This window comes from Azolla caroliniana, unplaced genomic scaffold, assembly GCF_043228905.1.
Source record: "Azolla caroliniana isolate FFs.n. ecotype wild unplaced genomic scaffold, voAzoCaro1.0.p SCAF_13, whole genome shotgun sequence".
NCBI lineage: Eukaryota > Viridiplantae > Streptophyta > Polypodiopsida > Salviniales > Salviniaceae > Azolla > Azolla caroliniana.
The window spans coordinates 15,756,178-15,774,362 of record NW_028230448.1 but is presented as its reverse complement, the minus strand read 5'-3'; the positions used below and the strand labels follow the sequence as shown (position 1 = coordinate 15,774,362).

Genomic DNA, 18,185 nt, shown 5'->3' with positions numbered 1-18,185 from the left:
AAAAAGTATCATGACTTTTTTAAATTATAGCCATGTTGTCCATGCTAGTAAGACTCGATTCAAAACCTAAATTACAATGTTTTAGCTCCCATCGCACTCAATCGATCTTATGTGTATCCAACATTACATTGAATTTGTCATAGGGGAACAAATAATCGTGTGTACATAGATATTCCATTTCATGGTAGAAATACAACTACTCCATTAGCATTGCATTATGATGATGGTGTCTTGTTTATCGGTCTGGCACATTTGGACCAACCGTTGTAAATTTGTTTTTCAACAACAAAAGATCCCTAGCGGTGAGGTATTATTAAATATCTGGTTTGAGTTGGTATCTTGGCTGCGGGGACGATACGACTCAATCAAGGGGGAATCTGATGCAGCTGAAAGATCTCGATCAAAGTTCTTGCTGAAATGGGGTAATTCTCCTATGGTGGGCAGATCCTCATCAGGGCCTCAATGGAACTACCAAGCACCCCGATGGCTGTTTCCGGTTTCCAACAGCGTCTAGGTGTTGTAAATCTGTATAGATATGGTACAAATTATTAGGTTATTGGAGTTGTCTGGATACGTTTGTTGAAAATGAGGTGGGGACTATGTCCACTTTGGTGGGAAGGCCAAAGTGAGGGCTGGTGAGAAGAACTTTGGGTGTTCTATGATGTAATTTTGTTTGTTAACTAATGCGAAGTAGTGTTTTTTTGGAAAAAAAAAAAAAAAAAGATCAATAAATTTCCCGAAACTATATATTTATTCTCAAGTATTGATATCCAACTTAAAGCTAACGTGTGCATAATTAAGGGGTTATATGTCATTTTTTCGAGGATGGAAACTCTTGGGTCTATACGTGCAGTGAAAGCTTTGATCTAAGAAAAAATAAAGTCAAACTATGTGAATGCACTAAAATGTTTGCCAAAATGCATGTTTATGTTTTTTTGGATGGGAAACATAGAAGATGTATTAGTGTCGAAAGGAAGAAATAGAAACTTATTGAAGGGTTGCGTTGTGAGACAATGAGTTTCCCATCGAAGCCCACGTGACCCCTTTCCTTTAATATAAAGTGCTTAACTTGGTGGTTGAGATGTGTCAATATGCGTATGGATCTTGTTGTTTAGTACATTGATTGGAATTTATAGATTATTAGCTAATACAAATTATTAATGTGAACGAGAAACTCTTCTTATGTTTCTTGGAGAATATTATACGCATAACCTTAAGGACCGATGCTAAATATAAGTTTAATCGGATATGGGTAGGATAATTGGGAAACTAGTTATCCCAGGATCCGAGGCAAACCCATATGGACCTATGACATATGGGAACACGTGGTCATCTAGGAGCTTTAGGTGGTGTTGTCAAGACTCCATTTGTGTGCCTAAGCTCTCTTGCTTCAAATCTGTTATCCAACTACCAAGATAACAACATTGGTATGGGGCATCACTAATATTTCATTTGGTCTCGTGTCCTTCACACGAGGGTTCTAGCGAGTATGGTTAAGCACCCTTAATCCATGGACTCATTCTCGTGTTTCCGATTTGGTTACAAATTCCTCGTGTGTTCGACCCGACTACTCCGGAGAGTCAGAAAGAATGGAAAACCGAGTTTGGGCTACACTTTAGATCTAGTAGCACCTCTTTTGTTTATCTGGATTCCGTTAAAACTCTTATAGTAAAAATGAATGAGAATAATAGCAGGGGAGGTGGAACAACATTAATCGATCGACAAAAGGAAAGGCCAAAAAATAAGAATAGAGAAAAAATGGAAAATAGAAAAGAAAGTAAAAGGTAAAAAAGTAATGAATTAAGAAATAAAAAAAACGAAAGAATTTTCATCATCATCTCCTCTATCTTTCTCTTCCTTCTCTTTCTCCTTCGTCTTCTTCTTCTTCTTCTTCTTCTCCGTCTCCTTCTTCTTCATTTGTCGTTTCTCAGCGTATCCATGTCTTGGTTCTCGAACCGATTCTCGCAGGATCACGGCACAGAAGAGGAAAGCGGCGACGAGGAGGAGCAGAACCATGGCAAAGGCGTGAAGGAAGATCTCTCGCTCCTCACGAAATCCTTCACTCGCCAGCTATGGGGCGTCGCCTCCTTCCTCGCACCCCCCCCTGAGAACATACATGAAGAAAGCAACAAAGTACAAAACACGGAAATAGACACCCAGGAAGATTTGGAATCGCCTTCATCAGATGGACGCCTGCAATCTCATCCTTCACAGATCGCTTCTTCAGGTGAACAATCCTTCTCCCACGAGCTTGTCGATGTTGATTTTAAAGGTTCGTTTCAAGAAAGCCTCAATGAGGCTGAGGGTTCGGAGACAGAAAAGGTGAAGCTTTTACCTCATCAAAGCTCTGAAGATGTCTTCACAGGCATAGGCAAGGATCTCGCTGAACTCAAAGGTAGCGTTGCTACTAGTTTTTCAAGGATCTTGAAAGTGGTTAGGGATGAAATTGAGAGAGATGACGACCTTGCCAAACATCTGGATGAAATTGATGGAGGTGATGATGACAACGACTACAGTGATGAGAATAATGTTAATTCAGAGAGTTCTTTGATAAAGCTCCCAGGATTTAATACCCTTTTTCGGCCATTGCTGAGCAGTATTCTTCAGGATGACAAAATGGAAGGTTGGAGTAGGAAGATGGTCGATTCAGGTTCAGATGTAGTGGAGGAAGAAGAAGAAGAAGAAGATGATGATATTGGTGATTCTTCAGATCTCAATGGCCATGCAGTTTCTCATCCTTCACTGGAATCTGGAATAAGTGGCATCTCCAAGTTTGCATCGAATCTTTTTCCAATCAGTTTGGATTCTGATGATGAGAAGGATATACATAGGAAGGAAAACCTTCTCCAACCTGTTGGAGTTACAGATGAGGTGCTAACATTTGCAAGAAATATTTCTATGCATCCTGAAACTTGGTTGGATTTCCCCCTCTTTACTGAAGAAGATGATGAAGATGGTATGTTTCTATGAACTTTACCAGTCTTAGTGATAAAAATAACTGTTTTTTGCATAGAAGTTTTTTACTACTGTTTGACCTTGAGCGAGTCTTTAAAAAAATTGAATTTGTGTCCACGGACTTTTTAGGTCTTGGGGTTACAAAGTAGTCACTTAAATTGGTCTCTTTTAGATTATTCAGATTTTCCACATGGCTCAGAAAGATAATGTCTAAAACAGGTTTACTGTCGAGAAAATTAGTGCTATATGTGAACAATCGCTGATATAAGGGGGTGTGAATGGGAATGGTGTCAAAGGAAATCTTTTGCCCTAAAGACCTATATAAATGCACAAGGTAGTACTAGCTCTGCAAGTGTAAAGGTAGCCCCACATTATGTTCCAGGGTTAGGGTCTCCCTTCACTTGCTTAGATAAGATCTTGTTCAAATGTGCCACTTTATCAGTGCTATTTGTAAGTTCTTGAGGCGTGTTCATATACATCCGACCTTCATAATGCACATCAAAATTGTAAATGAATAATTTTCATATCCATCCGGCCTTCATAATGCACATCAAATTGTTGTATATATAGGGTATCTTCAGTGTATCATTGCTATAGAGATCGTCTATAATGCAGCTCATCTCATTGCATCAAGTACCATGAACTGTCAAGCACATTCTTTGTTACTCCATTTTTCTGCACCTTCAGTTACCATCATTGCTCATTGTATGAGGTTTTAAAAAAAGAAGGTTTATTGGATTACCGATGCTTTAGTCGGGAATTCTCAGACGAAGACTTCAGAGGAGTTAGGAAGGTAGCTAAACTATGCGAATTATATTCTGAAATATTTTGATAGGGTTGTTGTGTGACTCACTGCAATCAGTCTGGCTCAATTCATAGAAAATATTTTGTCAAAGAAAAAAAAGATATGTATTGTTTCTTTCTTTCTTCAACAGAAAGTTGTTATCTTGCTTGGTAGGGTGTGAACATTGACATTCTATAGGGTGTGAACTATGATATTGTGTGATAGGGTTCAAACTATGATTAATTGTGCCAAGCTACCATTCAAATTTTGTGACAAAATAGTTACTCGATGTTATGTACATATATACTTGATCAAGGAACTAGCAAAGAAATGAACTATATTTCAATCAAGAATATGCCCGAGTGGGTTATGCTTAGCAATGGGCCCGGTTTGGTTCGCTTTCTTTGCCTTGAAACCAAATCAATCCAAACCAAACCGAGCCATTTATATAAAACAAAAACCAAAACAAACCGTTTAGGAACTCTCAAGTGATTTAAACCAAACCGTTTAAGAAAAGGTAAACCAAACCATTTAAACCAAAATCGTTTATGGAAAAGTTGAAACCAAACTGAACCATTGAATAAAAAATTTAAACCTAACCACTTAAGTCAAACTAATGAAAAAACTAAATAAACAAAAATACATTAAATTAAATAAACATTTACGTTAAATTTATTAAATCAATAAGAAAACATTTATTAAACCAAAAAATTAAATAAGCATTTAAGTTAAATTCATTAAGGGGGGAAAAAACGTTCACCAAAAACCTTTAAACCAAACCTATAAACCAATAAACTTGAGTTTTAGAACCAAACTGAACTAAAACTGAACCGTTTATTTATAATCCAAACCAAACCATTAAATTATTTTGGAACCGATAAACCATGGCTTAATGGTTCGGTTCGGTTTGAGCTGAAACCGGGCCCATTGCTAGTTATGCTATCTGGAGTTGGAAACAATATGTCCCCAAAATTTAAAAGAATCTCAAGAAAACAATAGTGACACCCCCACCCCAATTCGAAAAACTATAGAAGTAAGGGAGGAAGGACAATTAAATGCATTGATTCCCCTAGAGGATTTGATCCATTGTAAATCATATAACTGGCTATTTTAAGGTAGAGGCGCCAAATATGACACTATTTGCATTGATTTAATCAAGAACAATACCAATGCCCATGTAGAGGCAGCCTTATGTAGTCATCGTCATCAAGTGTGTCTTACCTTTAGCCATGAATGGCTAACCCTTGACTCCTCTCCTTTAACTTCAATTCCGTATCACATTGCGTAGTTCTTTAGGGTAGATCGATCTCTTAAACATTTTCTTTTCTATAACCATTAGCAAAATATGTTAGTTTTTTTTCTCTGTTTTTGCTCTTAGTATTCCAATAGGTTTTGTACTCAACACTTTTCTCATAGTGCTTCCATTGGGGGGTTTCTATCGACAGTTACATTTCTCTGAATCTTCAGATCTTGAGCTTGAGCTTCTGATATTCACCATCACTAGGATAATATAAATCATAATTATGGAAATGGCATGTAAACCATTAGTATTCCAATAGCTTTTTGTACTAGATGGTGTTCTCATAATGCTTCCATTGTGCTGTTTCTATTGACAGTAACATTTCCCTGAATCTTCAGATCTTGAGCTTGAGTTTCTGCTATCCACCATCAGCAAGATAATGTAAATCATAATTATGGAAATGGCATGTTGGCATGCAAATAACATACACACATACATAAGCAAGCATTTAAATATATTTTTTATAAATATTAACCGTACAAACAGATAACATTATTTTACTGCTGCTTATTATTAAGCAGGGGACTTGCTGGTTTTGAGAGGCATAGTAACATGGGATCTTGTTCACAGATGGTGAGGTGGGGATGTGGACTATTGTGGGGTGGTCTGGGGTGCGGTGATAGTTATTAGAGTGAGGCTTGAGGTTAATGCCCTTGAAGGAAATAAGACGAAGTGAAAATCACTAAAATATGCTTTTACACATTAGAATTCTGAAAAGCATTCTTATTCATTTTTAAATTGCCTATATATTCTTGGTCAATGTATAGGCTCCTAATAAAATGAAACTAGCATTAAGCACATAATTAAGAATACTCATAAATAACATAGAGCAGATGAATAATTTAGCAGTGAAGAATTAGAAATTTAAAGTTGTAATTGTCTCAATTAGAGACGTAAGAGTCGACTGGCAAAAAACATAAACATATTAAATGGTAAAAAAACAGTAGAATATTATTAAATGTCTTATTGGCATTTGTTACCTCAAATGTTGTGCTGACAGTATTAGAGAGGTCAAATGTTTCAGGAATTTTGGCCCATATCTGTGTCTTAGGAATCCCATGTGGGCCTCTTCCTAAACATCTTCCAAGTAACATTGGTGTAAACATATATTGATACTTGACTCTAGATCCATTTTCAGTAGATTGCATGATAAATTTTTGCCAAGTATCGTGATTACCTCTACTCAATGTACTTACATCGCATGATGATATTCCGTCCGATTTTGCTGCATGGGCATCACCTGATCTCTTCGATTATGTCATACAAGGCCCTCTGCAAATGAGAAGGGCATGAACAGTTGAAAAATATATCCGCATTTTGTCACACGGATGTGCGTGAATTGCCAAATAATCAAGATGCAATGGCAGATATATAGATGGAATGTTTTTAACAGTGTTTTGGTAGTTGTGCAATGACAACACTTGTAAGTCCAAAAGGATTTGTAAGTTTTATGGCAGTTCACAGATTAGATAAAAGAGGAATATGAACCCATTGTCTGTTCTACGGCAAGCAGTGTGTGGTGTAACCCCTGATGTAGTAACGAAATCCAAGCGTGTAGTCGCGTTGCGATTCGCAAGTGAAAAACCAACCCGACTGGGCACACCTGATGCTCCCATCTTGGTTGAGAGAAATTGGCTTTAGCTTTTGTGGGAAGGAAAATAGCTAATAACAAGGCTGAACAATTAGAACAGTAGCAAATTCTAGTATCTTCTGTTAGTATTTAAAGAACACTGAAAGGGCACCAGTTTGGAACCAATATGTTCTGTAATTTGTTCATGAATAGGAGCGTTTGAGCTCCTTGGAGGTTTGCTTTAATATTCTGGCCTTTCAGATCGCTATGTTCAATTTCAAATAATTTCGTTTTTCTGTCATTACCGAGGGGTGGTTTGAACACTCAACCTTTAAACCATCATCCTACAATTTGTTTTTGTTATCCATTGTACATACTTGCCTGAGTAGCTTTAATGTGATCTTTACTGAAAGAACCTATTGATACTTTTGGCTCCTTACCTTTATCTATAATCCATATTCTCTGCCATTTGATCTCATGAGGACAAATTAGGAATGCCTGTGTTGGTACATAGAAATTCTTGCGATCTCCACTTTATTTTGTCAATCCTGCAACTCAGTCTGGCCTAGGTGGGGATTGAAGATATGATATTGCAACACATTTGTATTCACACATCCATGCTGATCACAATGCTCACGCCCATGACCTAGATATAGTGCAAATTTGGATGCATAGAAACTTTGCCAATTCAAAATACAATATGCTAGTAAAAGGTTCAGATATAAATGATCTGGTATTTGTTGCATTTTATGCATTTATATGTGAGTCTTTTGGCTGCGAGTTTTGTGTTAATAACTGTGTTATGCCTTTGATAATGCGTTCGCAGAATTTGAGATGTCCAATACCCAGAAAGAGCATGTCTCTCAGGTTGAGTCTGCATCCCCAAGGCTCGCTGCATTAAGGATTGAGTTATGTCCAGATTACATGAGCGAAGGTCGGTTTTGGAAAATCTATTTTGTGTTGTTACATTCTCGCCTGAATAAGACCGATGCTGAACTTCTGTCGACCCCTCAGGTAAAATCTATGCTTGTTCAGACAAACTTTTATGGTAGTGAGATTTGCACTGTCTTTTATGATCCATGTTTTTCATATCTCTCATTTAGTTGCATTTACACATTAAATCAATAAGCCCTGAATATCCTGGTCTTATAAAGCTATATGCTTTCTTGCAATCTTCATTTCCTTCCGTTTTCCCTAACTGAATCTTAATTGCAGATTATGGAAGCGCGGGCTGCGCTTCTTCACAAATTGCAGAAAGAAGAATCATCAGGCACTAAACTTGGACATGAAATGGACGAGAACAATGAATCTTCTGGGGCTGCTAGTTCCTTCAAAATTGTTTCTTTACAATCTGCCACAGAAGTTCCTGCAAAGGAATTTGTTGAGGAAATTAGACCTAATAAAGATAAGTCTGAAACTTCTGGTTTAGTAAGTGATTCTGGAGAAGAGGTCCAAAATAAGGCTGTTTTAGCAAACACTGTAAAACTAGCCCCACCACCTTATGTAGATGAAGAAGCAGATGCAGATAGATGGCTTGATGAGCAACCCTCACCTCATATCCACCTAGGTGTTGCTGGACTAGTGAATGAAGACGATGTATCTTTCAGTGATCTGGAAGACAATGATGATGATGATGATTCCACCACAAAAAGTATGGAAAGCAAAAGGTCAATGGGCTGGGTTGAGCTAGATAATAATGTTTCAGACGATAGCATGGGAAAGCTTAAACCCAATAATCCTGGTTCTTCACAGACTTCTCATGCTCATTTTGCCCAAGAGGGTCGAAAGCACACCAGAAGTGAATCTAGCGATTGGTCTACACTTGAAGACGATGATGTTGTCAGTGCATAATATTGTTATTTTCAACTGCTGTTTTTAAAGTTTTACTATTCTGATTAACATAGTATTTTATGATATACAGCTAGCTGTATGCATATTTTCCTCACTATATTGCCTTGTATATACATTCTCACCTTCATCAAAGGTTACATGCAAGAAGCTTGTGTGACCTTTGTTTTTGTTTTTGTTTTTTCTGGATTTGCCAGATTGTTTAGTGGCTTGATTCACAACTTTCTCAATTTTGTGTCTTTTGACCAAAATTTACATCATATACAGATTGCTCTATAATCTGTGCTACAGTGATGAAGTTTCTTATGTGTTCATTGATTTGCTGCTTAGCATCAGTGTATTATTTATTATATACTTTATCCGATCCAGCAAATTGCCTCTACTAGCTTAAATAGATGTTCATCCAAAGATTGTGTATGAACAATAATATTGTTTTCTATTCGTGAATGTCATCATTGATTTTGAGAGCTGAGTTTAGTGGGCATAAGTATTTGTTATTTACAACCCAATATCTATGAAGTAGGATAGCTATTTTCAAATGGAGACTCGTTTCATTTTGAGAGGTAAAATATATGAAATTCAACATTAACATGAGATCTGATATAATTAAAATATAAGGGTATTTGGAGTAAATTTCTTGGAGAAATGAAGTGAAATGTTGCGAACTAGAGCTGGCACACGAAAATGAAGAGGGTATGAAAGGTAGATATGCAAGTACGCAATACATCATAAAAGGAACATTTTGGAATAGAAAACTTTGAGGATAAAAATATTAATGAAGTGCAGAGTTTACGCATGAACTGAAATCCTTGCAATATGCACCACCAACTTCCAAGGATACCATAATGGATGGGGTAGCTAGTCTCCTTTGTATAACTCAACACCTATGGATCCCAAACCACCGTATGTTCCCTCGTGTCATAGGTTCATATGGGTGTCCCAATCCTAGGAGGATTGGTTTTGACTATCTTACCTTTACCTTTAAAATTGCTTAGCAGGGCTATGCTTATAACAAAAGGTAATCCATGTTGAGTTGGGATCACTTCCATGATGGTAGACGGCGGACGCCTTATTCTAGACAATGAACCTCATCAATTGGATTACAGCCATGCCACCTCAAATAATTACATGTAAGACTTTTGGAACATCAAAGAAAATGGGGACAAAAAAACATGAAAAAGGACCATCATATTCTTAAAGCGTCTCAACAATTACGGGCTCAATATTGAGACCTTGCCACCCTTCAGATATTGTACACCTCATGATAAAATGGAAAAGTCATTGTGAAAAGATATCATGCAATTCCATAAATAAAAGGTTTCAAGTCACACCAAGGGAGCCACTTTCCATAGAGATGGCCAAGACATATCATCATACAATCACCAAATCGTGAGACTCTATTGTACAGATAACATTAGAGATCAAATCTAAAGCTAATGTTAATGGTTTAAGGGTAGAATGGGTTGGAAATTAGTTATCTTAGGACTTCGGAAAAATCCATAAGGACTATGACACATGGGATTATGTGGTGGTCTTGAGACAGTCAATATAAAGGACACTAGATGCCCTTCATTATGACATCTTGAGATGTCATTGAGATGCCATATACTATGGATCAATATTGATGATAAGAAATAAATATTTAGATTAAGAAAATAATGTTTGAAGGGTGCTTAACCAAACTGAGCCACCCTCAATTGAAGAACGAGAGATGCACTTAAAATACCATTGATGTCTCATACCACTAAATGTTACCTTATGTTATGACTTGGATGTTGATATGAATAGATCCGAAAAGAGGAAGGTTTGTCTACCAATAGAGTCTCAAGATGATGCAGGTAGTTAGTCCCCTTTATATATCCCAACTCTTAAGGCTCCTAGGACCGCCATGCATCCCCATGTGCCACAAGTCCGAGGATAACTAGTTTCCCCAACTATCCTCCCTTGGTCCTTAAAGTTATTCATTTAACAAGATCATTGCTCACCAGGTCAAATCTATGCAAGGTCATCCACATGCACTTATTAACCTTCTTCATAACGCCATTTCACCACACCAACAAACCTTGGATACAAAGTCTAGTTATCACTACTCACTACTCTCATGCATATTAGTTATGCACTCAGAGCTTATAATATGGATGACATGAATTCACCCATATTTGTAATTAGGATTTGTCTCATAGGTTCGTTTTGGCCTCTAGTAAACATTAATCTCTCCCTATAATACAATTTGTATGATACGATAAATAATGTACACACAACTCAATGTGTGGCCCCATTACTCAAGTATTCCAAAATTCAATATGGGCCATGGCCTATTTCATCACTTTCCATTGTCACAACAATGGGTAACAATAAATACAATCACTTATGACTTATGTTTTCCATGCTTTCTTTTCTAGGTTCGAGTGGATGTAATCCACCGAAATAAAATTTCCACTTTTCTCGAACTTTAATTTACCAAAAAGGAATAATGCTAACTTGGAATAGGAATCGACAATCATGGTTCCTTGGCCTTACTATTGCACCTAATGTCTCTCTTGATAGAATAAAATATCCTTATGTGCATCAAAAAGTTATTGGTCACAATAATTCCACAACATCCTTGCACATTATATAGTATAGCTCTACGTGACTATATGTATCTTAATTGGGGTTTATAATGCATTTTATACTCATCTCAATTGGGATTTTATAAACCTATGGACATAAAATCTCAATTGGGATTCGGTAATAATCTCAATGTGACAACTCTCTAAACATTCATGGCAAGTTCTAAAATGCCTAGGATATACAACAAGCCACACCTGACATGATTGTTACTTTAGGATGTACTACCATTCTTCTTTTGATAATACTCAAACATAATGGTGTAGAGGCACTAACAAGTTGCTCTAAAATTTTTGGGTTTACAAGTGCATTTTCGAAAGCCTAAATATTGAAAAAGTAAGTCCAAGTTGCATCCAAAATTACGACTATATGACCTCGTACAAAACATGTGTTACAACCCAAACCACGAGTTTGATCAATCCATACTTGATCTATATATGTGCTATAGTATAATCTTGATTTTGAACATAATTATCGAAAAAGGGTTGAAAACAGTAATGGTGTCGTGAGGCTAATAGGTGCATCACATTGGAAATAATGATTAAAGATGACATCTTGATTGTTGATGGCTCCATTTACATCAATCCAGAATGGACTTCGTTGTATTCTCATTCCCACACACTTAACAACATCCAAAATCTTGCGAGGAAGATTAAAGTCATCATATCAAGAATACACAAATACTTAATAAGAAATGCCTCATATCAAGGACAATAATGTTGTGTACAACTCTAAATTGAACTAGAAACGTGATACATCAACCACATTAGCAAAATTGTATCCATAATAGATTCTAAGATACGACTATTATTAATTAGGGAACATGTCTCTTAAGTAGAGGACATTATCATTTATAAGGAAATGATATATATGTAATAATGAAGAGAGGGAATGTGAAAGAGAAACTCATGGTGAGTGTAATATTCCACGTAAACGTTGCATTCACTAGAGCAATGCTAGCAAAATGGAAAGGATCATTATCATAGTGGGGCGTGCAATTTAACAAGCATAAGGAGTTTAGAAATGAGAAGGGTTAGGACCCACCTTGAAATGAAGGAGAGCCTCATATATTATTCAACAATAAAAAGCGGGCTACTTCCTTTTACCCACCTAAAAAATGGGAGCCCCTCCACTTGATAGGATTTTGATTTTAGTAGGCAATTTTACAAGACCAACTTTTTGACACAATGAAGACTATGCTCCTACTTGACAGTTTTAAAACCTACTTTTATGATAGATACAATCGATGGGAGAGAGAGAGAGAGAGAGAGAGAGAGAGAGATTTTAACATCCTTAGAAGGCAAAAAACACGACAAAAGAGCATATTAGCAGTGTCATGTGTTGGTGCAAATGATGCAGCCACATGTGGTTTATGTATTTTCTTAATGTCAGAGTCTACAAGTGGCAAAGCGCGAGGCCTTTTATCCCAAAAAATTAGGTTGGAGACCACAACACCTTCGATCCAATATTACAACGTCATTTGATGCTACATCATATACAATGACAACAATAAGTCTATATCGAGCATCATACCACTACTCTATCATACAACAAACTTTATGCTTACTAGTATTATTGTAGATGTGATCACATATAATCGTTGATAGTAAGTTTAATCAATCATTACACTGAGAGATCCAAGCATGATGCATTCAACGATAAAGCATAGTTTAGAGGCTGGAACATGTAGAGTAATCAGTTGTTAGTTTGAATTGAACACAAGATTGGCATGATGAAGTGAATTGAACTACAAAAATGTGATTTGGGTAAAGCGAAGCTTACCCATAGGAGTGAGGAGAGGTCAAAATGCTTCGTGATGTAATACATGTTGTCTACAATCTCAAACACATGACGCCATATAATCAAGTGATCTCTAACACAATGCCATAGGGTTGGTGGTCTTTACACATAAGGTGCCATATCGTTGGGTGATATCGTTGGGCAAAGCTTACCCATAGGAGTGAGGAGAGGTCAAAATGCTTCGTGATGTAATGCATATTGTCTACAATCTCAAACACACGACACCATATCGTCAAGTGATCTCGGTCATAGTGCCATAGGGTTGGTAGTCTTTACACACAAGGTGCCATATCGTTGGGTGATATCGGACAAACGAGGACTTATGGTAGGCGATCTCGAACACATGATACCATATCGTTGGCGATCTTGAACACACATGCTATATCGTCGGTGATCTTGAAAACACACATGATGCCATATCAATTCGTGATCTATAAAACACCTAAAACCATATCGTGGACACTTGATGCCATATCATTGGCGATATTAGGCATTGAGCCGAAGGGATAACAAGATAGCAAACACATACATACATACACACATATACACACATACATACATACATCATACATACATACATACATACATACATACATACATACATACATACATACATACATACATATACATACATACATACATACATACATATACATACATACATACATACATACATACATACATACATCATACACACATACATATGTATACATCATACACACATACATATGTATACATACATACATACATACATACATACATACATACACACACACATACATACATACATACATACATACATACATACATACATACATACATACATACATACATACACACACACACACATACATACATACATACATACACACACACATACATACATACATACATATACATACATATACATATGTATAGAGAGAGAGATCCATGTGACCATACATACAGAGTGTCACACCCACACATTAATATTTTATTATTGGATCCATCATGGATACCTTATGTAACCAGATAAAAACTCGTGTCCTCCCCCACCTTCTCTTTTTCTCTTAGCTAACACTGTCTCTGTTTCTCTCTGGTCTTCTCTCTCTCTCTCTCTCTCAGCCTTACACCATAGCCAAATTCTCTCTCTCTCTCTCTCTCTCTCTCTCTGGTCTTAGCATCTTCAACAAAACCGGCAAAGGCCTCCCTGACCCTCAACTCTGCCCATTTGCTCTGTTCCATATTCCAGACTTGGAATCTTTTTTTGAGGTTGTGATCTTTCCAAGCTTGTGCTTCTTCTATGTCTGTGCGTGAAGAAGAATAAGACTGCGCTTACTGTGAAGTTTCACACTTTTTAACATTTTATGCTCTTTCTTTTTTCCTGATCTTAGACCCTAAACAGAGCAAAGTTCTTATGTCAAGTTCTGTTTTCTGTACAGTTATGGAATGGCCTTATTTTGATCCTGAGTACGAGACACTCAGTCAACGAATTCATCCGCCCAAGTACGTTTCCAGTACAAATCGGCTGTTTTGAAAATTATGTTCCAAGTTTTGCAGAAAATCCGTGGTTTATCTTTAATTCGCTTGATTATATGTGAATATTAGCATGCTTATGTCGTTGTTGTTCTTACAATGAGGGATAACAAAGCTGTGGCTTAGATTAAAACCAGAAAATTTAGAAATGTTATGCATATAAAAGATCAAATTCTATGGAAGTTTATTTTGTAGTAGTTATTTTACCGTCTATCCATGTCTGAAATGATAGATGAGAAAGATATGGTGTGAATGAATGCGCACATATAATATTCTTTGGTAGTTTATTATGTGCTACTTGTGATTGTCTATCCGAGTAAGTATGCTTGTATATTTTTTATTTGTCTCATCCGGGATGATTTCTGTTTCGGTTTCTATATTGCAAAAGACCGAAAACCAATTAACTAAATGGTGCACTCATTGTTTTCTGGCAGGGTGGTAATAGACAATGAATCGTCAGATAAATTCTCTTTGATTAAGGTACACTTATCCCTGACCATTCATTCCATGAGAGACTTGCTCCAGCACTCATCAATTGCTTGTTTCTATCTTCTTGATAATGATGTGATGATGTAATGTAACATGTAGAGATTAATGTTTGTGTCCACCAGGTTGACAGTGCGAACAAACACGGAATTTTGCTAGAAGTTGTACAAGTACTAACGGATCTTGATCTCACTATATCCAAGGCATACATATCCTCTGATGGTGGCTGGTTTATGGATGGTCTGAAACCTTGTCTTTTCTCTTTTGTTGTTCCCTTAGAAAAAAGATTAGGGTTTTGTTTACTAACTGTTTCATTTTTCAAACCAGTCTTCCATGTCAATGATCAACTTGGGCGGAAACTTACTGATGAACGTGTGATCGAGTACATACAACAGGTTTGATTCTTCCTTTTCCATCCTAGTCACTACTAACTCTATCACAGTTGTTTAGTGGTTAAGTGTCTGCTTCCAGCCCCATCATGTGCATCATGGGAGTGAACACATATCATGAGTTTTCCTTGAAGTTTCTCTTTAGAAAAACTCGTCCTTGCAAAACTCTTTCATGTGGTAGCAAGGTTTCCTTAAGAATGAGGATCTCTATCACAACCAAGTGTTATTGTTTGCTTGACTTGCCAATGTTATCCTTGGTGTTCATAGGTCATGCCTAGGCTTTTCCTTCATGGCATTTCCCCATGTAAGATTTAGGCATAATATAGTGCAAAAAACTCCAAAAAATATTACGAACTCATCATGTAACTAATTCTGCATACATTGAAACTTATTTCTGGCAGTCTTTGGGAGCAAAAAGGTCATCGACAAATCCTGAAGTCCGGACATGTTTGGGCCGAACAGTAGGTATACAATCAATGGGTCAGCATACAGCTATAGAGATGACTGGTTCAGATCGTCCGGGAGTACTATCTGAAATATTTGCCGTGCTCACAAATCTTAAATGCAATATAGTTGGTGGAGAGATGTGGACACACAATGGAAGGTTAGCTTGTGTTGTGTATGTTGCGGATGATACTCGTCTTGGTCCCATTGAGGATATGGAGAAGCTTTCAATAATGAAAGAACAACTTTGCAATGTGCTTGAAGTATCTGAAGATAGGAAGCGAGTAAAAACTGATTTTTCGGTTGGTCTGACTCACACCGATAGAAGGCTACATCAAATGATGTTTGCGGATAGGGACTATGAAAACAACCCTAGTCTCGTCTCAAAAGGAGATAGAAGCATAAGACCACATATCACAATTGAGAATTGCAAAGAGAAAGACTATTCCGTGGTCAACATCCGATGCAAAGATCGTCCAAAGTTGGTATTTGATACTGTTTGCACTCTCACTGACATGCAATATGTTGTTTTCCATGGGACGATAGATTCAGAGGGGCCTAAGGCTATCCAGGTATATACAAGGGTCAATTTTTTGGTTTTTTCCTTCTCATGGCATGTCATGGTATGTCATGCTGGGGCTGGCTATGTGACATAATACAAAAGCAACTTAATATTGTTATCTTTTAGAGGAAACTGACATATGAATTCTTCTCTCGTATAGGAGTACTATATCCGACACATGGATGGTCGCACATTAGATACAGAGGGTGAGAAGCAGAAAGTTATCCGGTGTCTCGAGGCGGCCATCGAAAGAAGGGCTGCTCAGGTAAATTACAATTGCATTTGCTTATACAATTTATTGTGTCTAATTAAGAGAATTGAGTCATTGCAAATGAGTGGAAAAGCGGGGATGCATGAATTGGTGAGATTACTAAATAGTTACAAATGCTTACTGTGCAAGAGAAAGGCAAATGCTGCACATAAACATAGATTATGAGGCAAACACAAGAACTTAATCTCATGACCTACTAGATACAATCATGACTAAATGAATAAGCTTATTGAACTACTATGTCTTCTTTTTCCTTTAAAAAGGCATTAATGGTTATCACTTGACGAATTTTCTGCTTGCAAATTTGCAACAGGGTATAAAGCTTGAGCTGTTGGCCAGAAATAAATCTGGTTTGCTTTCTGAGGTTACACGCATTTTCCGAGAGAATGGGTTGTCAGTGACACAAGCGAGTATAAGCACTCAAGGTAACAAAGCAGTTGACACATTCTATGTGACCGATGTATCAGGAGCTCTTGTAGACATGAAAACAATTGAAGCTATCCGAAATAAGATAGGGAGACAGACATTATCTGTCAAAGAAGTGCCAAAATTTGATAGGGGTTATTCTAGCAACGGTGGGGATAGACCAGTTTTCTCCATTGGAAATCTTCTAAAATCTCAATGGGAGCGCCTCTCATCTAATCTTAGTGTGGTTGAGTAGTGTTTCCTTAGTGGGTTCTTCGATGCTGTATAAGATGCTACCCAGTACATATATAAGCTTCGAGGTTCGATCCAACGTGCTAATTCATGTTTGACCCCATATGCTCTGATTCAACTACCACACACTCTATTCCACTGTTTCCTAATCCAAGAGTGTAGTAGCTTGTGACATACTATTGTATATGAGGTAGTGAAATAGTTATCGTCCATGCTGAAGATGAATCAAAATGCTTATTGTGCTAATGGAAATCATCTGCTTGATGCTATTCACATGCATGTACACTTGCATGTGGCATCAGTTGTATTTTATGCTCATTTTATTTGGGATTTCTGAGAAGGGGCATCATCCAAGCCTGTTTTCTGTCTCAGCTTCCTCACTTCATTATTTAAAAATTCATTGGACCTTTAAGAAATGTGTAGGAAATGAATGGGTCGTATTCTGAGTTAGGCAAATGCAAGTAAACTTGTACTTTTTGTAACGCAAAATAGATTTTGTTGATGACTCAGAGTAGGGTATTATTCTCCATCCATACATGCAATGGATCTCATGAATGTTTTCGCGCGTCTCTTAGTCCATACAAGTTGATGGAATTTGTCTAGAAATTGCTGCTAACTTTATTTGACAATTAAATCTTGCCACGTACTTGTTTGTAGCAATACGTTATATATATTATTCATGACAAACCTCATAGTGAGATGGAATGCCACAAAAAATATTTACAGGTCAGTTTAATGTCTTTCAAATATTGCCAAGTCTGAATAGGTGCATGATTAAATAAAAACTCATTATGCATGAGTGACCCCAACAATGAGACTTTTAGAAGTTGTATATCATTTGAGATCAACCATGTTTTTGGATAAGATCTCTTTTAAGTTTCTCATATGAGGACTAATTCTTGGTGTCTATAAGACCCTTTGAACATATCTAGACATTTATGAGTACCTTACAAGCAAACAATGGCCAATATTTTGCTTTTATAATTCTTGTATA

The 18,185-nt window shown here is 37.0% G+C and overlaps 2 protein-coding genes across 4 annotated transcripts; both read left to right on the top strand.

The window, feature by feature from the left end:
• The first annotated feature begins 1,865 nt into the window (after positions 1–1,865).
• On the top strand, positions 1,866–8,818 carry LOC147856343 (uncharacterized). Its single transcript, XM_087329248.1, has 3 exons — positions 1,866–2,956; positions 7,436–7,623; positions 7,825–8,818. The coding sequence occupies exons 1-3, from the start codon at positions 1,939–1,941 to the stop codon at positions 8,458–8,460; spliced, it is 1,842 nt and encodes a 613-aa protein (XP_087185374.1). The 5' UTR covers positions 1,866–1,938; the 3' UTR covers positions 8,461–8,818.
• A 5,281-nt stretch (positions 8,819–14,099) lies between these two features.
• LOC147856342 (ACT domain-containing protein ACR3-like) lies at positions 14,100–17,559 on the top strand. Of its 3 annotated transcripts, none has more exons than XM_087329234.1 (8): positions 14,100–14,118; positions 14,289–14,352; positions 14,817–14,862; positions 14,994–15,108; positions 15,196–15,263; positions 15,659–16,273; positions 16,424–16,528; positions 16,848–17,559. In XM_087329234.1, exons 2-8 carry the CDS (start codon positions 14,291–14,293, stop codon positions 17,193–17,195), a joined length of 1,359 nt encoding a protein of 452 aa, XP_087185360.1. In that variant the 5' UTR covers positions 14,100–14,118; positions 14,289–14,290; the 3' UTR covers positions 17,196–17,559. The 3 variants fall into 3 exon arrangements, with proteins under 3 accessions (XP_087185360.1, XP_087185361.1, XP_087185359.1); XM_087329235.1 differs by lacking the exon at positions 14,100–14,118 and having other exon boundaries at positions 14,198–14,352; positions 15,659–15,737; positions 15,831–16,273; XM_087329233.1 differs by lacking the exon at positions 14,100–14,118 and having other exon boundaries at positions 14,199–14,352.
• The last annotated feature ends 626 nt before the right edge of the window (positions 17,560–18,185 follow it).

What these genes read in the sequence shown, in the direction of transcription:
- LOC147856343 (XM_087329248.1), top strand. Translation starts at nt 1,939, where the DNA reads ATGTCTTGGTTCTCGAACCGATTCTCGCAGGATCACGGCACAGAAGAG. An exon ending in TGAAGAAGATGATGAAGATG is followed by an intron (nt 2,957 to 7,435) that starts GTATGTTTCTAT and finishes ATGCGTTCGCAG; the next exon opens with AATTTGAGATGTCCAATACC. An exon ending in AACTTCTGTCGACCCCTCAG is followed by an intron (nt 7,624 to 7,824) that starts GTAAAATCTATG and finishes TCTTAATTGCAG; the next exon opens with ATTATGGAAGCGCGGGCTGC.
- LOC147856342 (XM_087329233.1), top strand. Translation starts at nt 14,264, where the DNA reads ATGTCAAGTTCTGTTTTCTGTACAGTTATGGAATGGCCTTATTTTGAT. An exon ending in CAACGAATTCATCCGCCCAA is followed by an intron (nt 14,353 to 14,816) that starts GTACGTTTCCAG and finishes GTTTTCTGGCAG; the next exon opens with GGTGGTAATAGACAATGAAT. An exon ending in TGGTGGCTGGTTTATGGATG is followed by an intron (nt 15,109 to 15,195) that starts GTCTGAAACCTT and finishes TTTTCAAACCAG; the next exon opens with TCTTCCATGTCAATGATCAA.